This window comes from Saccostrea echinata, unplaced genomic scaffold, assembly GCF_033153115.1.
Source record: "Saccostrea echinata isolate AGI-Se365-2 ecotype Australia unplaced genomic scaffold, CSIRO_AGI_Sech_v1 ptg000029l, whole genome shotgun sequence".
NCBI classification, from domain to species: Eukaryota; Metazoa; Mollusca; class Bivalvia; order Ostreida; family Ostreidae; genus Saccostrea; species Saccostrea echinata.
The window spans coordinates 38,952,074-38,970,296 of NW_026889778.1; the positions used below are offsets into that span (position 1 = coordinate 38,952,074).

Below are 18,223 nucleotides of genomic sequence, written 5' to 3' on the forward strand. Positions count from 1 at the left end.
AAAATTTCAATTCTTTCGGCTTTTCAACTGAAGACTTTAAATTGATCACAATGGCATGATATTGACTATTTACTTGATCTATCTACTCTTGAATTAATTTGATTTCTTGATCTCTTCACATTTATAAATATGCATTTCACATTTAATTTATTGGTAACACCCCACTTATTTTTTTTTATTATTATTTATTGCCTTCAATACTATTAATTCACTTTAAAACATGGCCAGCATCTGATAGCAAAACACGGCTGGACATATTAAAGGAAACCACTTTCCAGTGTAGTGCCGACAATTAATGAGATAAGAATCACAGGCGTGTTAAGTGACCATTGCTGTATTTAAAGCTTGCTGTGGAACAGATCTAGATTGTGGAAGACGGTGTTTTTAACACGGAAAAAGAAATTGGAGCACAAAGTTGTCCGCTCCTAAAAAACCTAAGCCTTGTAGCAATCGAAATCTGTTATTGCTTGCACAAGAAATAAGAACTTTATTTCAAAATTGTTTTTACTGGTCAGCTCATTTCTTCCGTTTGAGATTAGTAATTGATTTACTTCGACTTTCTTTACTGCAAACTTCTCGCTTTGTTTACAAACATAGGCAGTGTTCTCTGTATTGAAAGATTTATCACTAATGCGGGAAAACTGCTCTGTTCATTAGCATAACAGCGCAAGAATTAGTTTATTTATAAACCACCAGCACGTCAATCTATTAAAAATAACCTGGTTGGTACCATATTCAATTTTGTGAATTTTCTATAAAAATCTGTTTTCAAAATACTTCTTATTATATAAAACATTTATTGGTTTATAAATCAAAATTTTGTTTGCACGACATGTAACTTTTGTTGACCGCATGTCCCTAACACTCTTTTCTTTTGCGGATGGACACAAATTCCAATAAAATTAATAATAAATATTTATGTTTATAAACACTTCAAAGCATATCAGGAAACATATTCTTGTTCTGTAGATTATTAAAAAATGTAAATAAACCAATTTTATACAAGAACCCGTACGCAAAATACTCAGACAAAAATGTGATTATTTTCGATACATTGGGGAATCCCTTACAAGTCACATAACATGAGTTGATACCATCAACTCGTAGAAAGTCTGTAGACAAATATAAAACAGGGCGTAAAAACACGGATCCCTGGAAATTACAGAGGTTAATATTTTGGACTTTATTGTTGGACAGAAAAATAAATAATATTTCGACGCATGGTATATAACCACACGATACATGGAATCCTCCTATTTCAATACTTACACTTTTTTGAAAATGATTTAATAATTTTTTTTACTGACGATTATAAAATATTGATACGGTATAGGAAGCAAAGTTGTTCTGATAAATGTTTATATTTGAATGCTACAGTTCTCTCAAATAGTTTTTTTTTTTTAAATCGTGCTTTTTAATTGTCCTTACCCTAACAAAAAATACTATTATAGTTATCTATAGTTTATATAGTATCAAAGTTTTTACTATGTAGTAAATCGAAGTATTTTTACTAAGTATTTCAGATTGTTATATTTTATGTTCTGCACATTTTTTTATATAAAATGGAACTATTACTTGTATATTCATATATTTCCAAATTTTACATCAATATTATCGAATTTAAAAGATTTTAAGCTTTGAAATCTCAAACGAAGCTCCAGAGTAAAGTTTCAAAGTAATTCAAAGTATCAAAGTCTTTACTATAGTTAATTATAGTAAACTATATAGTTAACTATAAAATAGTAAATTTTTGTTAGGGGACTGTCGTCTTCTTATAAAGCGTCTATTAAAATAAACTTAAGATTAAAGTAACGGCGGATCGACCGCTTTGCTTTCATATAAGACTGCGTTGTTTCTTGGAATTCTAATTATAACTCCAATCTCTGAATAGTATTGTTTTGTTCATGTTTTTGTGCAGAGCAGGATATTGTTACAACACGACCCTTCCGAGAAAAAGGCGGAACATTTTGCTTGTTACATCCGAGTATATTATATTATATTTTTGTTTGTTAGTTGAATTGAATGTTTATCATAGTTTTTATGGAAAATGTGGCAGGACGATGACCATTTATGTCGACTTTTGGCAGACAGTCTTGTGGATTCTGTTGTCTATTTGCCCGTCCAACGAATTAGAAGCCAAGTAGATGATACCCTAAGTCAAATCCATTATTCTGGAGATGATGTTGACGTAATACAAACAGGAAGTTCTGCAGAAGGATTTCGTATGAATGGTAGTGATGTTGACCGTATGTATATAGATAAAAATGTGCGAGTATCAGAAAATGCATCCAATGTTTCCGACAGATATTGCCATGTTAAAATGGTAAAAACTAAATATTATCATCCAGGATATGTCCAACTTATTCTTTTGACCCCAAATAGGGCGGAACAAAGATTGAGAATGTCAGTAAAATCTGAAGGTGAAAAAATGTATGTTTCAAGTAAGTCGTATGTAAAACTACACCTGGAAGTAAACCAAAAGGAACATGGCCCTTGTGTACAAAGAATATCCCAAAATGGTACAGAGCAAGATGATGCACATTGTCTTGCCTGTGTCCATTGGCCATCAGATGCTGAGGAGTGGTTTTACAGAAAAAGGTCACATGGGTGGCCTGATCAAAGTCTTGTGCAGGCGATACACAAAAGTGGTTGTCATGTGATGCCTATTGGGTCTAAATATATCGACATTTATGGGAACTGGACAGTAGATCCACTTGTTTGGCGATTGTCTTTTTCTGTGGCAGAAAAACATTTAGTGTATTCTTTTAATGATACGCAGTTTCATGTGTACGGAATATTTAAGCTTCTTTTAAAAGAGGCTTTCCCAAATTTTCATCATGACGACTTATGCTCGTATTTCATGAAAACATTGGTCTTCTGGAGCATTGAAGAAACGCCAAGACATCTTTGGCAACCTCGCCGATTAGTGTCTTGTATCGAGGTGTGTTTTCGAAAGTTGATATCCTGGGTTTCCAACGGCTTTTGCCCAAATTACTTTGTGAGAGAAAACAATATGTTTTATGGTCGCTTAGGTGAAAATGAACGTGAGTCTCTTATCAATCATTTATCGGAAATGTATGTTAAAGGCTGGAGATGCTTATTGATGTGCCGATCAATGCGTCACCTTAATGATGCACTCCAGGAAACAAGATTAAAAATTCTGCAGATGCCAAATTGTTGTTTGAACCCCGAAGAAGAATATAAAGGCATCTCTCTGAAATTCAAGAATGAATCCAATATGCATTGCGAAGATGCTGAAGATCAGGCATTTTTTTGTGAAATAGAGTCATATGTAAATTCGTTTCCAAATCTTACATCATTAGAATCGGAATTCTTTAATTCAGTAGATGCTCTTGTTAAAGCAGGTCCCGATCGATTGAAAATTGACACAATAACACTATTCCAACGAAAGCTTCTCCAACATATTGCATTGTTCCTATTGCACAGAGGAATGACTCAAATAAGTAGTTGTACACGGTTTCGATATCGCCATATCCGAAGATCACTTGGACTGCTAGATTTCACCAGCAATGCTGACATTAGTAGAGGGAGATTGACTTTGGCAACAGCTTTCTACTGCATGGGTAAATATTCACAAGCTCTTAAAATAATAAGGAAATATGAGAGTACTATCCGCGACAATGCTGGAGTATTGTACATAAGTTCAAGGTACCCAAACAAAGTAGACAGAGGGTACAAGTACAATTTCTGTAACGGAGTTTTATCAAGAATTGAAAAAGCTTCAATGGCAGTCTCATACGATTTCGAAGTATTTCAAGTCATGCCAATCATACCCAAAGAAATTGCACTGGAAATCCTGATGATCAAAGAAACGTCATCATTTATATCCATACCTCCACGTCAATATTCCCTTTTCCTAAAAGCGTTATGCTTAGCAAAGAGGAATGACCTCTATAATTTGAAAATTCAAAAACGAGAAATTTCAGATTTTCTCTCAGTATCTCCCGATGCAGCAGGATATCTTCTGTATATAATGTTAGCTGTTTGCGAGAGTAAATTGGATCGTTTTGATAAAGCTGTAAGGAACTATTATTTTGCTTATAAGCATAAGAAGCACTACGTAAATACACAAAACTTTTGTTGTGAATGGGAGTCACTTAAATCACCACTTTGGTATGTAGCCTTGCTGTTGCGTCTCCTTATTTAATATTGAAACTATGCTTAGATACCGGAGTGTGCCATTAGAAATGGCTCGTATTGTGAATTTTATAAATTTTGTGTTTTTTATATAAAATTTGTAAGAATATATGTAGAAGTTAATAAATATGAATTATTATAAGAATATTTCTCTTGCAAGTCCTTTTCTTGTGTTTTGATAGAATGTCACCATATACATGTATCTGTGCAATAAAATCTGCGACGACATTTTAACTGTTTGGTGTCATAATTTTCACGCAGCTAACAAAACGTGTGAATCACTTTTCCATGTACACGTAATACTTGAAGAAAGTGGATAGTGTTGAATTTTACGTACTAGTATTTAATCTAATTTTAAAAGGTATTTCTGAGTCTTTAAATTTATCTGTAGTACATTTACATGAATATACATTTACATAAGTGAGTGCTAAAAACAGTACTACTGTATTTCTATACTGCGCAGAAAGCCAAAGTCCTTAGGTACAGGTGTACATGTCTGTGATATATTGATAAAATATAGGTAAAAATAAATGTTGTATTCACATGTGCTTTACTAGAATATTTATAATCAATGCTTTTATCTGTTTTCAAATTCATGAATATATGTATTTGCACGTATGTTTGAAGTCAAAACTTAAGTATTGAATTTAAGTAATATTAACCATGATCATGATCCCCCGCTTGTATGTCAAACACAAGAATCCGTAGTTCAGATGAAGAGTATAAAGAGATATATTGGATTAGTTGAAATTATTTCATACCTTTTTCATTCCCCCATTCACGTGTAGCAATAAACCATCATAAATTGCATAATGTGTCTATGTCTCCCAGTTATTTCAGTACAGAAAAGCATGTTCTGTGTAAAATCAATTTTTAAACTGATGCAAGGGTGTGAACAATGTCAAATTATCTCATTTTTTCATAGATACAATGACCTTATTTGCATATACCTGTACATCTTGAATATATATTGACTGACTTTTTAATACAAATTATTAAACTATTATTTTCATCCTATTTTGTCTATGTATTACTTTGTTTACCCGGTTAAGACAAAGGGCTCACAGCGGGGTATTTATTTTTATTTGTTATTAAAGGTTCAAGAATTTTACACATGGGAGACTCTTTTTTGCTGACTTTATTTGAGACAACCACCATTTGACCATTTGTTTTGTGTCTAATTTTAGCCACAGTTCGATTACTCGGAGGTGTCGTTGAGAGCGTTTATTGTGTGATAATTGAGATTCAGAACACGCGTTTACAAATTATTACGGAATTATAAAGTGTAACATACTAAACCAATTTGCACGACCGTATAGGAATCCGGAAAATCACATTCCTCCCCTTTTAAATGTTAGGGGCCAATAATTGTATTTCAATTTAATGATATCGATCAATAAACAAAACAAATCTTGGCTATTTATACCAATACCAATGAATATTTGCATACTGTCTTGACAAATTCAGCCTTGATTGGACTTTGATAGATTTATACAATTCATAACTCACAAAAAACTACGTGAACTAGAGAACATTTACATACACATCACTAAAAAATTACCAATTTTTTATCTTTCAAACATCGGATGCATATAGAATTACAGTTTATCATCACTCGTGGTAATGTTCTTGCAAGACATTTCTTGTGGAACAGGTAGGATAACGTTCATCAGGATGATGCCGTTTAAGATGTATGTATTAGATCTGGTTCTGGTGAGTGCATTTTTGTTGGGGTCTTGTCTAAATTATCCTTGTCCTGCTTGCCATAAACATGATTGTCCGAGATTTCCACTGACGGTGTACCATCATGCGATGCAATGAACAATTGATCAAGATTCAAGTTCAGTGGTATTGATGGAGAATTTGAGAAATTTGTCGATCTGAGCTGGTCGGTATGACTTTGCCTCATTGTGTTCTGTTTTTGAGTTGATTGTGCCAGGAATCCGTTTTTAGTTCTGATGAGCAGAAAGAGCTGAATAATGTTAGGGTCTTGTGTGCATACACTTTTTTGGAATGTGGGTCCTATCTCAAGAGCCCCTTGTCCAATTTTTATCAAATTTTTCACAGAGTATCCTTTGGTCAAGGGCTTTCATTTACTTATACTAATAAGAGGGATATGACCTTAATTAAACAAAGGAAAATAATTTGGGAAATTAAAAAAAAGTAGTGGTTGCTAAAAAATCTTCTTTTCATAAACCATTAAACAGAGTATCACAAAACTTACACATAATTAAGGATGAAGATAATTAATTGTAGATTAAAAATTGTTCAAGGTAATAGCCTAGGGCAAAGGTTGTACATGTGGTCTCAAGATCACTTCAAAAATGATATTTTGTTAAAACCTTTTATTTTGCACACTATGAGGACTATGATCATCAAATCTTGTCAAATGATGCAGCTTAGGGCCTCATGTTATGTTGACTCAAAGGTAGGTCACATTGACTTAATTTTTTGAATTTTGTAGATATTTATTTTCATATTGATTTTTAATGCATATATCTTCGATACTTTGAAGCCCATGATCATCAAGGCTTGTCGGTTGATGCATCATGGGGCTGTGAAATCTGTCAACCAAAAAGTACGTCACCGTGACCTGCTTTGATCTGAAGTTCTGAACTTTAGGGCTAATCATTTTCAAAACATTTTAGTTCATTATTTTGGATACTGAGAGGTTTAGATTAATCAAATTTTGTAAGTTCGTGCATATTTGGGGCCTTGTAACATACTGATGAAAAAGTAGGTCACAATGCATCAACTGCATGGCAATTAAAGTTGAATGATTTTGGAAAATTTCAATGTGAGCGCTAATATATACATGTTAATTTTCTTAGATATGTAATTTTCTTATCTCTTGGAAAAAAAATTAACTTTTCAACAGTTTTCTTATAGATAAAGTGCTTAATATTTCTTAACTAATCGTATCTTCTTCTTCATCTCACGGGTTAATTATTGGGTTGTAAAGTTGCATATAGCATTAATTTTTTTAACTCGTTATGGAGAGATTGTACAACAAAAACATTATGATCACACGAAGCTTATTATTATCTGATTACAGATATCTTTGGGCAATAAAGTAATATAACGATATATATGAATGAATGAATGAATAAATAGATAAATAAATAAATAAATAAATAGATAAACAGGGTATTCTCTATCAAGTACAAATAGCATTATACACATATTTGTCTTTTTTTCTTTTTTTTGCATTGGTTGGTTGATTGTTATTCAATTAGCCCTTTCACGATAACTGCGGTACTATAAATGTACTTTTTTGCAGCGCAAATTAATAATGTTTGGCGAAGTTTTTGCTGACAGAGAATTAAATGACATATATTAAACAATTGCTTTTGTGTCATATTTCACCAAACTATATCATTTTGCCCTGCAAAAGAGCAATACCGCAGTTACCGTGAAACCGCAAGAGAGACCATTAATTTGATCGGGATCAAGATATAAATATGCGTTCTACGTAATCAATCGTCGTGTACACATACGTAGTCCACATCATGAACGACGATCAGCAAGAAAATTCAACTCCACGTGAGAATTTTTATTTCTTTTAAATTACATATATTTTATGTTTAAGTTCAAGTAAATCGAAATCTTTTATTTTGAAAAGTTGTGTAAAGGTAGAAAGTATATTTTAAAGATTGATCGTCCTGTCCATATTGTTACTGTGTACAGAAACTTGCATCATGCACTCAACTAAAGATACAGATGTTGCCACGATGGCATTTTATTTTATTTATTTATTTATTCTATTATGAAAGACGTAAAGAAAAGAGTTTATATTTTAAACCCCTTGTAAGTTATTTTGTGACTTGTCAGGAATTTTCAGTCTTGCTTTCACTTTGGACTTCAATTTTGCATTTTAATTTTAATGACATGTATTTTATCCCGGATCTACGTGACGCTCTATTAATGTATGGGTCAATCACTGTGCTATTTCAGTCAAAGATGAAAAGGCGAGTGGTGATCATAAACAAGAGGGGAAAATCCCAGCTACACAGGAACTGAGAAATGTTATACAAGAAGATCCATCTTCAGAAATAGAGGGTCAGAACAACTTTTGTCATTACATTAATTCTGTTAAACGTTACATATTAGTTAGAATGATATAACTGTGTCTCAATCAAGACAAGTCCTCACCACAGTAAGAATACATCCTATATAGTTGCAGCTTAATAGCAAATTGGAGCCAATGCACTATGAAACTATTTTGAGAGTACAAAAGGAATTGCTCTGAAAATAATTACCAAATTAATCATAGCAAACCTTTTCAAGCGTGTTTATCACTATATGCCTTCTTCCTTAAAAAAATGTGCAGAAAATAAATGAACACACTTCTCAACATTTTTTTATTTCTTGCTTCAAATTTAAATGCCATGTTGGCATTTGGAACTCCCTGGATTGCACAGTTTACTTCTAGATTAGAATTATCTGCCCTTGTTTGTTTTTCTTACATTGTCAACACATGGAATGGATTCTATCATGAAACAGTCCCTAGGACAAATCATTTTAACAATAGAGTGTTCTGTCTAATTGCATTTAAAATAAAGACTCCCTTCAAATAAAATGTTTGGGGTTTTTTTTCATTTCTCTTCTGACTGTGAATGGGGCACTTTGACTATGCTTGTTAATGTGCCTATTCACCAACTGAAAAGTAGGTGATTACATCATGTGTACATGTACCCCCTTTTTAGGCCATCTATCAATAGATGATTTTTAGACTTTAAAATGATTTTTTTCTTTAGTTAAAGAAAACTACAGTTGTAAGATACAAGTCAAATTTTTGATTTGATCAGCTTTTCTATGCAAGTATTCAAAAAGAAGACATATCTTTTCTGGACTGTATTTATTGAAAGCACCTATAGCCAGTCTCACTTCCAGTAGTCTACAATCTTTGTATACATACATGTATTAATTAGAGATGTAACAAAACATCAGTATACTGATTTATCAATCAACTGCCTCTGCCTGTATCAATGTTTTATATATAAAATGACTTTGAGGTATCAATTTTTTTTTTCCAGAAATGCATAATATGCATGTTTTTGGACTATTTTGCATATCTCATTAAAAATTATAATGAAATAGAATCATATTTCTTTTAATAGCAATTAAAAAGAATTTTTATTTTACCATTAATATTTCATGCAGTCTTGGTTTTAGAAAGTACAAAGGACTTTAAGAATCAGATTTTTTGGAAAAGTTTATTCTTAAGCTGACGTGTCATCTCTGTGTTTTCATCTGTGTTCTTGTGTATTTTTCCTATTCCATTGATTTGAAAAATTTCAAATGCTTCTGATTAACTTCATATATTACATCCCTGAAGTATATTCTGAAAAACCAAGTGTTTGCAAATATCTTAATTGTCTATGTGTTTAAAACCACTTAATACTTGGACTTTTTTAATAGATGAGTGGAGTGTCCATGATGAGACTTATGAAACAATCAGTGGGGAGGAATCGGATATTGAGGATAATGTAGATCCCTACCCCGTCAGAAACAGGGAGGAGAATCCAGACCTCCCCGAAACCTGCAGTGTACTGGAAACCAAAGAGGGCAGCAAAGTATACCTAATAGGGACAGCTCACTTCAGTGCTGAAAGTCTCAACGATGTCAGCAAAGTAAATTCATATATAAGGCAATATATTAAACTGAATTTTTAGATTCTCATTCTAATTAGAAAGAAAAACAAAACAAAACATACATGTACATGTATGTGGGTGGTTTTGTTTTTGTTTTATTTTGTTTTTCAATTATTATTCAAAATATCTTAATCATGGCATTCATACTTTTTTACTCAAATTTTCCATATTGTCCATGTCAATTTGAGTTACCCTTTTTTCCAAGTTTCATTGAATCCAACAAATTAGATATATATATATTTTAATTCCTATCCTTATAGACAGAGGGTTTGATTTAAGCGTTATTTATACAAGCATTTATATTTCAAATGTCAATTTACATCATAGCAGTTCTTGTCATTTGATGAAAATATTTCTGTGTTATACTATTGTAGATAATTTTGTTTATAAGAATATAATATACTTTGTCCTCTCCTAGGTCATACAAGCCACAGAACCTGATGTTGTATCTGTGGAACTTTGTATGGACCGAATCAAAATACTACAGCTGGATGAAGAGACCGTACTGCGGGAAGCCAAAGACATGAACTTTCAAAAAATCAAAACCTCCATTGCTCAGGTAATTACCAGTTGAAATTTGCAAATTTTATGAAGATATTCGGAATTCAACAACAAGCTAGTAAATAAGGGAGAAACTCTGATTGTTTTGGGGTTTTTTTTAGGTTTCTTTCTCCTCTCTTACCCGAAAAATTTCAAAGCTACCTCTTTTTTTTCTATTTGTACCCAACCATGACAAATGTATGGTAGAAATTTTGCTCAAGAACTGTAGAGATTGGGGAGCAATACACCCCATCCCCCCCCCCTCCAAAAAAAAATAATAATTAAAAAATAAACTTTGATGAATATTCTGACATGGGTTATGTATGAAGTTAAAAAACATAGATGAATATATTCTGCCATGGGTTATGTATGAAGTTAAAAAAAATACTTTTTAAATCCACAGAATGGTTTAATACAAGGACTGTTCAATATTATGCTGTTGAATATCTCTGCTCGTTTAACCAAAGAACTGGGGATGGCTCCAGGGGGAGAATTTAGGCAGGCATACAAGGAGGTGAGAAGTCTAATACATGTATTTGTTAACTGCAGCAGAGCTGGATAGTTCAGATAAAGATGTAGATATAATTAGCTCACCTGAGCTAATAGCCTCAGAATTGATTGAAAGCTCAAGGAATCAAAATTAATTAATGAAAGACCATGCATGCACGCTCTTCTTGAGAGAGATAATTGAGAAATGCATTGTAGGAGGGTAAAACATTTTGTAGAATAATCTGTGTAAATTTTTTTTACAAATGTACATGAAACCTTTCTTATTAGTGAAGATTTTAGTCTAAAGAACACAGTCAAATGGGAACATAGTGGCTTAAGATTTAAAGGTTTTACATTGGGGAATAAGGAAAGCTGTTTCAAATTTACATGCAACAATCCTTATTCCTGTATATACAGAGTGGATCCAGATATATTCAAATCTTTACAAGAGTAAGGCTACAACTTGGGAACAAACCTTTATGATAATCATTTCTAGGTGACTAGAAGACAATCAAAGCTCTCATTCAAATGATCTCAAAGATTAGATACTTAATTTTAAAAGTTTCAAGTTGTGGCTTTGCAGACACTACTTCAGTGTATTACTAACTTGTATTGCAGTGAGTCACATTCAATATGATGAAAAATGTTGAAAAATCAGATAAAAATATTTGATATTTCTTATCTTACTAGGCACAAAAGATTCCCCGATGTAAGTTACACCTGGGTGATCGTCCCATACAGATTACACTTCAGAGGGCATTCGCACTACTGTCTCTATGGCAGCTCGTCAAATTCATCTGGCATGCATGGAATTTTGATGAACCTATCAGGTATTTACAAAACAAGGAGTTCCTAAGTGACAATGCTCACCCAAGACATACAATCTATTATAACATTTATTTTTAACACTGTGAGTCAAGGGGACATCAAACCTTGTTCATCGATTCATTTTGCAGTATGTCTACCCCAAAACAGGCTATTTAAATTTTTTAATTATTGATTATATATTATTTGGCTCAGAATCATCAAACCCTTTCAGATAATTCATTTTAGGGTGGAAGCACAAAAGTATTCCCTAACCAAGCTTTTTCACTTGATGTAGCTTGTAGTAAATTTTGTTGCAACCCAAAAGCAGGTAGGCCATAATAGCTTCATTTTGAAATTTAAATACACATGTATGAGAGTGAATATTACTTATCATGCACTATGCCAGAGGTTTAAAGATCACTCAAGACATTAATTGCTTCTTGATGCTCCCATGAACCTAAACATACTTTGATTTTTTGCATGTTCTTTAGTCTATCAGGAATTTTTTTTCTAGGTTCCTGGGCCTCTTGTTGATTTATTTTATTTTCAAGGATTATACATTTCATGTCCCTTTTGTTAATTGTATAAATTTTATAACTGGCACTATAGAAGCCATTCAAATATACTTCAACCACAATGTGCTCTTAAGTAGGGTCCATAAATTCAGGGAATTTACTTATCAGATTTGTATTTACAATTTTTATTGCTCGTGTGCTGCTGAAAATGTTGGTAACATCAGGGAAATTAAGTACAATGCACTGAATGTCATAAAAATGGAAGTTTAGTAAGGTAATTACTAGTGTTTACTGCTTCAATGAAAATCTCATCTAATTTTTTTCCCTATTAAACAGGTAGACTGAAACATCTGTTGGTTTATAGATTTATTGATACTTCATGTGTGTGAGTCATTGGCACTTGAGTGCAGGTCTAATAATTTGCATACTGATAGATATACAAGTTTGAATCCTGTAATAAATTTTGTGATTTATTATGAGCACAAGTTAATTTAAAAAATGAATTAATTACATTTTAAAATGATTTCTGAATTGAAATGGATATCTGATTTTAAAAAAAAATATAAAACAAAAAAGACAAAAGCAAAAAAAAAACAAAACAACAACAACAACAACAAAAACAAAAGCACTTCGATTCCAGTAAAGAACTTGTTGAATACTTAATACATGTAGCTCAGATGTTAAAATAAAATGTTATGATATTATTAGAAACAATACTAAAATTTCTTATCAGAAAGTCCTAATTCAAAGTAAATTTCATTCAACAAGACACAAGATATCATTTGATCTTATATAAAATAATGATACTACATGTAGGTATCATTTAGGTCAAGAATTACAAGCTATGACAACTTTGTGTGTTCATTGGTTTTCTGAGACAAAGGTCAAATTGAACCTTAACCATATTTTTTCCTTTATTGCATTACATGTATATTCAATATTTGCTTTCTTTTTATAGTAAAGAAGATGTAGAAAAATTCAAAGGTAAAGATCTGTTGGAGCAGCTATTGGCCGAGATGACCACAGAATTTCCAGGGCTGAGTCAAGTGGTTATTGAGGAACGAGATACATTTCTTGCACACTCACTCAAAATGGCTGCTGAGCCAATCAGAGCTCCCAGTGAACCTAAAGGTATATTCAAATTGCCATATTCTTCTGAATCAATGTTTACAATCCTTTTTTATTAGAATTTTAATTACGTTCTTCATGCATGCATAATTTAAGAAAGTTTTCTTGTTTAAGGACATTGGCAAGGTTCCTGGTTATAGTATAGAATTTTTCAATAACTCTTGAGTAGGTTTAATTGTACTAAACAGGCTATATTCTGGATTGTTTAACCTACCAAGCCAACCTTCTTTTTTAGATTTTGTCAAATCAGTGTTTTTGCAATTCTCAATGCATTTCCTATGTAAAATGTTGATAAAAGGGAGCTACATAATTTTTCACCATAATATTTTTCAAAAACCCACTTATTTCATAAAGTTTTTGTATTATATACATTATTGTATCTTCATTTCCTATGACTTCTAGATATTTTGGCTGAAAATGTATATATAGAAACAGGACAAGAACATACCGGCACCGAACTTTATTTTTGAGTTACTTCCCTTAACAGCTATAATTACATATTATTCATAATGGTCAAGAGAGTCAGACTGGTTGATTGATTCTATCATGTAATTGACTGAATTGATTGAAACACATAGTCATAAAAATATTGGCATGGATTTATTTCAAATTTTATTCGTAGTTACTAAATGCTGCTTCCTTCATACAACCTGAGAACTGATCTCAGTCGGTCTACCTTTCAGCGTATGTCACATCTTTGCCCTTCCCAGCATACTGAGCATAACTATGGTAAATGACAACCTGTTGGATCTTGGTCCCCTGAATACAATTCACAACAAAGCCATTACTAATTTTCTTTCTTGCTGTATAGATGATTCTACCCGTTGAAGGAAGTACATGTGCTTTTGTTTACCTCTGTAAACATATGCTTTATTGGTTTTCACCGCTTAGAGAATTCTACACGGGAGATCACTCTCAATCACTATTTCATAAGTGAAAAAACCCATGTATTAAACCTTTTTTCTCCGGAAAACCTTGACTTGCCAATGTCCTTAAGTAATATTCAGTCTTAATTTCATTTTATGCAAAATTTACAAATGCCATAGATATGTGAAAAATGTTAAAAATCTGCTTTAAACATTGTTAAACCAATATCTGCACTATGACCCTGTCACTGTGGTGTTATGTTTTTATAGGATACATCCCCTCAGTGGTGGTGGGGGTAGTGGGTATTGGTCATGTGGCGGGGATCAAGGCGAACTGGGAACAAGAGAAATACGACATTAACGAAATCATGGTGTAAGGATTTTATTATGCCCCGCCATGAATATGGCCGGGGCATATAGTGTTTGTCATGTCCGTCTTCCGTCCTTCTGTCCTTCCGTCCTTCTGTCTGTCCTTCCCTCACACTTTGCGTTTAGCTCTGTTCAAAGCTCAGTTTCATAGAAACTATTCAAGATATTTTTATCAAATTTCATATGCTGATAGATATTGATGAGAGCTATGCAACTGCATCAACATTTTTTTACCTTGTATTTTCCTTTGACCTTGACCTCACTTTTCTTAAATTAGTGTGTAGCTCAGTTTTAAGGATACCATTCAAGATAGTGTAATCAAACTTCATATGTTGATACATACTGATGTAAGCTATTCAACTGCATCAACATTTTTTGACCTTGACATTTCTTTTGACCTTGACCTCACTTTTCTTAAATTAGTGTTTAGCTCAGTTTTATTGAAACCATTCAATGTATTTTTAACAAACTTCATATGCTGATACATACTGATGAGAGCTATTCAACTGCATGAATATTTTTTACCGTGACCTTTCCTTTGACCTTGACCTCACTTTTCTTAAATAAGTTTTTAGCTCAGTTTTAAAGATACCATTCAAGATAGTGTTAACAAACTTCATATGCTGATACATACAGATGACAGCTATTCAACTGCATCAACATTTTTTGACCTTGACCTTTCCTTTGACCTTGACCTCACTTTTCTTAAATTAGTGTCAAACTTCATATGCTGATACATACTGATGAGTCCTATTCAATTGCATCAATATTTTTTGACCTTGACCTTTCCTTTGCCCTTTACTTCACTTTTCTTAAATAAGTGTTTAACTCAGTTTTAAAGAAGCCATTCATAATATTTTTATCAAACTTCATATGCTAATACATACTGATGTAACCTTTTCAACTGCATCAACATTTTTTGACCTTGACCTTTCCTTTTACCTTAACTTCATTCATTTTAAATTAGTGTTTAGCTCAGTTTTAAATAAACCATTCAAAATATTTTTATCAAACTTAATATGCTGATACGTATTTATGAGAACTATTCAACTGCATCAAAAACGTTTGACCTTGAACTTTTCTGGGACCTTGACCTCACTTTTCTTAAATTTGCATTTTGCTTAATTTTAAAGAAACCATTTAAGATATACATGTATTTATGTAAGCTTATGCACTTATACATAATTTGGTGAGAATTTATCATCTAAATCCAACTTTTTAGATTTCAATTTTAAAGAAACTATTCAAGATATTCTCATCAAATTTCATACACTAATACAAATTTTCATGTTGCATTGCTTATATACCTTCGGCGGGGCATTCATGTCCTATGGACATATTTCTAGTTTTCTTTTATAAAGTTAAATCGACCCAATTATTTTACATGTTTTAGTATATGATTTAAGTGGAAATTTGGTTGATGTTTGATAAAATCTTATGTTTTCAGATGAAGAAATTTTAAAAATGAAATTTATTCAAAGATTATTTTGGGGAAAGGGGGGGGGGATGGAGAAATGTCATAATATGAAGCAGATTTATATTGAACTTGAATGCAGAATGATTTTATGTTCATTCCATTTTTTTTTTTTTATTTTCTTGATTTTCATGCACCCAGAATGAATTATTATTGTCATAATTATCAAGAGTTGTCAATTTATAAAACATTTCTTCTATTTTTTTCTGCAGGGTTCCAGAGGTGTCGAAAGTTAGGAAATTATTGAAGTATGCTTTTCGTTTTTCATTCTATGGAGTGCTGTGTTATGGTTGTTATAAACTCTATAGAATTACTGTGCCACTTCTGACGTGAAGTTTATAGAATCTCCAATCAAATATTCCAAGAGAAGTTACTCAGATCCAACCTAAAACAAAAAAGAAAGAAACAGAGCAAAGAGAAACATTTCTTGAATGGCTGGACATTCTTGTACAGTATCATGTTAAAGGCTGTTGGTATTAATTATTGAAAATATAATCAGTATTTAAATTTAATCCGGATTTATCTTTTTCTTTTTTTTTTCCTTGTTGCGATATATGTATATCAAGAATTTAAAATATTTTGAAGACTTTTATGTGAAATACTGGATATGCTGGATTTTTTTTTTTTTTTTTTTTTTTTTTTTTTTTTTTTGTCATTGAGATCATTTTTGTAAATTTGATGTTTAAATATCATGTTTCTAGTCATAATGAGCAAAAATTAATATGCATGCAACCTACATTATTTTACATATGATTAATGTGTGTGCATTAAATGGCAAGGTTGTTTTTTTCATCACAACTTACATGTATCTGATAATCATATGCAGTTTAGTCATAGTTTATTTAATAAGAGAGTGTCACGTACTGATACTTCAAACTTTATTTATTTCTAGTAGGTACTTGAAGTTTTCTTTAAAAAAAACAATTTACAATATTAATAAAATCAAAATAATAAAATTCTTTTGGTGAATGTATAAAAGTAAATTTTAATCCTGCAGTTAAAATTTATAGTGGGAGACCTTGTGTTAATTTCCCTCATGCTTTTTTGATGTGATATTAACTTTGAATTTCATGTGAAAAACCTTTCATGTTAACCTCTTCATGCTTTTTCACTGGAGATGATGTTTTCTTTTTCTTTTTTTTTAAATTACGTTCTATACAAGTCTCTTAGTATGAAAATGTATTTGAAATATTTTCTTTCATATATTTTTGCCATGAAGAAATTAAATTATTTAATACATGTAAGCATGTACCGGTATTTGTTGGGCTTATATTATTATATTCACTCTTAAGTTTGTTAAATATGTGTATATTTGAGACTTCTATATATCTACATATAGAGGCACTGTGTACTCAAATTTACATTTTTTGTTTGTTTTTGCTTTATTTACTATACATGCATTTGTAATCTTCTTGTGTCCTTGTTAAAAGGAAAATATCAATGAATTGAATAATTTTTGGGACATCATTCACAAAAAGTTGGTCTTTCCAAAAAAATCAAAATGCAGAACTTTAATTATGTAATAAATAACAGCATACATTCAAAATCTTAAATATAAGATATGAAAACCTTCCAGATATCCTAGAGTTCAGGAATCAGACTCGGATTCAAAATAGGAACAACAGCTCCCTTTATCGTGTCCATTACTGGGATCTTGAATTTTGACCTTATTTGAATAGATTGATTATTTTTATTTGCTGAAATCTTTCCCCGAAACCTATTTTTATGCCCCCCTCCAAAGAAGGGAGGGCATATTGCTTTGCTGCTTTCTGTCTGTCGGTCGGTCGGTCTGTCTGTCTGTCGGTCCACCAACAGTTTCCGTTCATTTTCTTTGCAGAAGTTGCTCATACTGAAATGAAATTTGGTATACAGATTTATCACAAGAATATGTAGGTCAAGTTCTGTTTTGGGTACGATGGAGCAATTTTTGACAGAGTTACAATGTAGGTCAAGTTCTGTTTTGGGTACGATGGAGCAATTTTTGACAGAATTATGCCCCTTGGACTAATAAAAAATTCCAATTATTGGGGGGGGGGGGGGGGGCATAAGTGTTTCACAAACATCTTTTTATTTTTATAGATTGGTGCTATGGATTTCCTTCAAAAGTGACAAGTTCATAAAACATCTGTTATATATTTTGTGCCTGGTGGATTTTGTTGAACCTAAAAATAGCAAATTTGTCACTACCGAATGTTAATTTACATATACTAAAATCACTGTTAG

At 32.0% G+C, this 18,223-nt stretch overlaps 1 protein-coding gene across 1 annotated transcript; it reads left to right on the plus strand.

Annotated features, from left to right (window-relative positions):
• Positions 1-7,615: 7,615 nt before the first annotated feature.
• On the plus strand, positions 7,616-16,610 carry LOC133194817 (traB domain-containing protein-like). Its single transcript, XM_061330721.1, has 9 exons — positions 7,616-7,701; positions 8,113-8,217; positions 9,580-9,791; positions 10,231-10,371; positions 10,756-10,866; positions 11,532-11,671; positions 13,122-13,294; positions 14,428-14,530; positions 16,213-16,610. The coding sequence occupies exons 1-9, from the start codon at positions 7,668-7,670 to the stop codon at positions 16,331-16,333; spliced, it is 1,140 nt and encodes a 379-aa protein (XP_061186705.1). The 5' UTR covers positions 7,616-7,667; the 3' UTR covers positions 16,334-16,610.
• Positions 16,611-18,223: the final 1,613 nt, after the last annotated feature.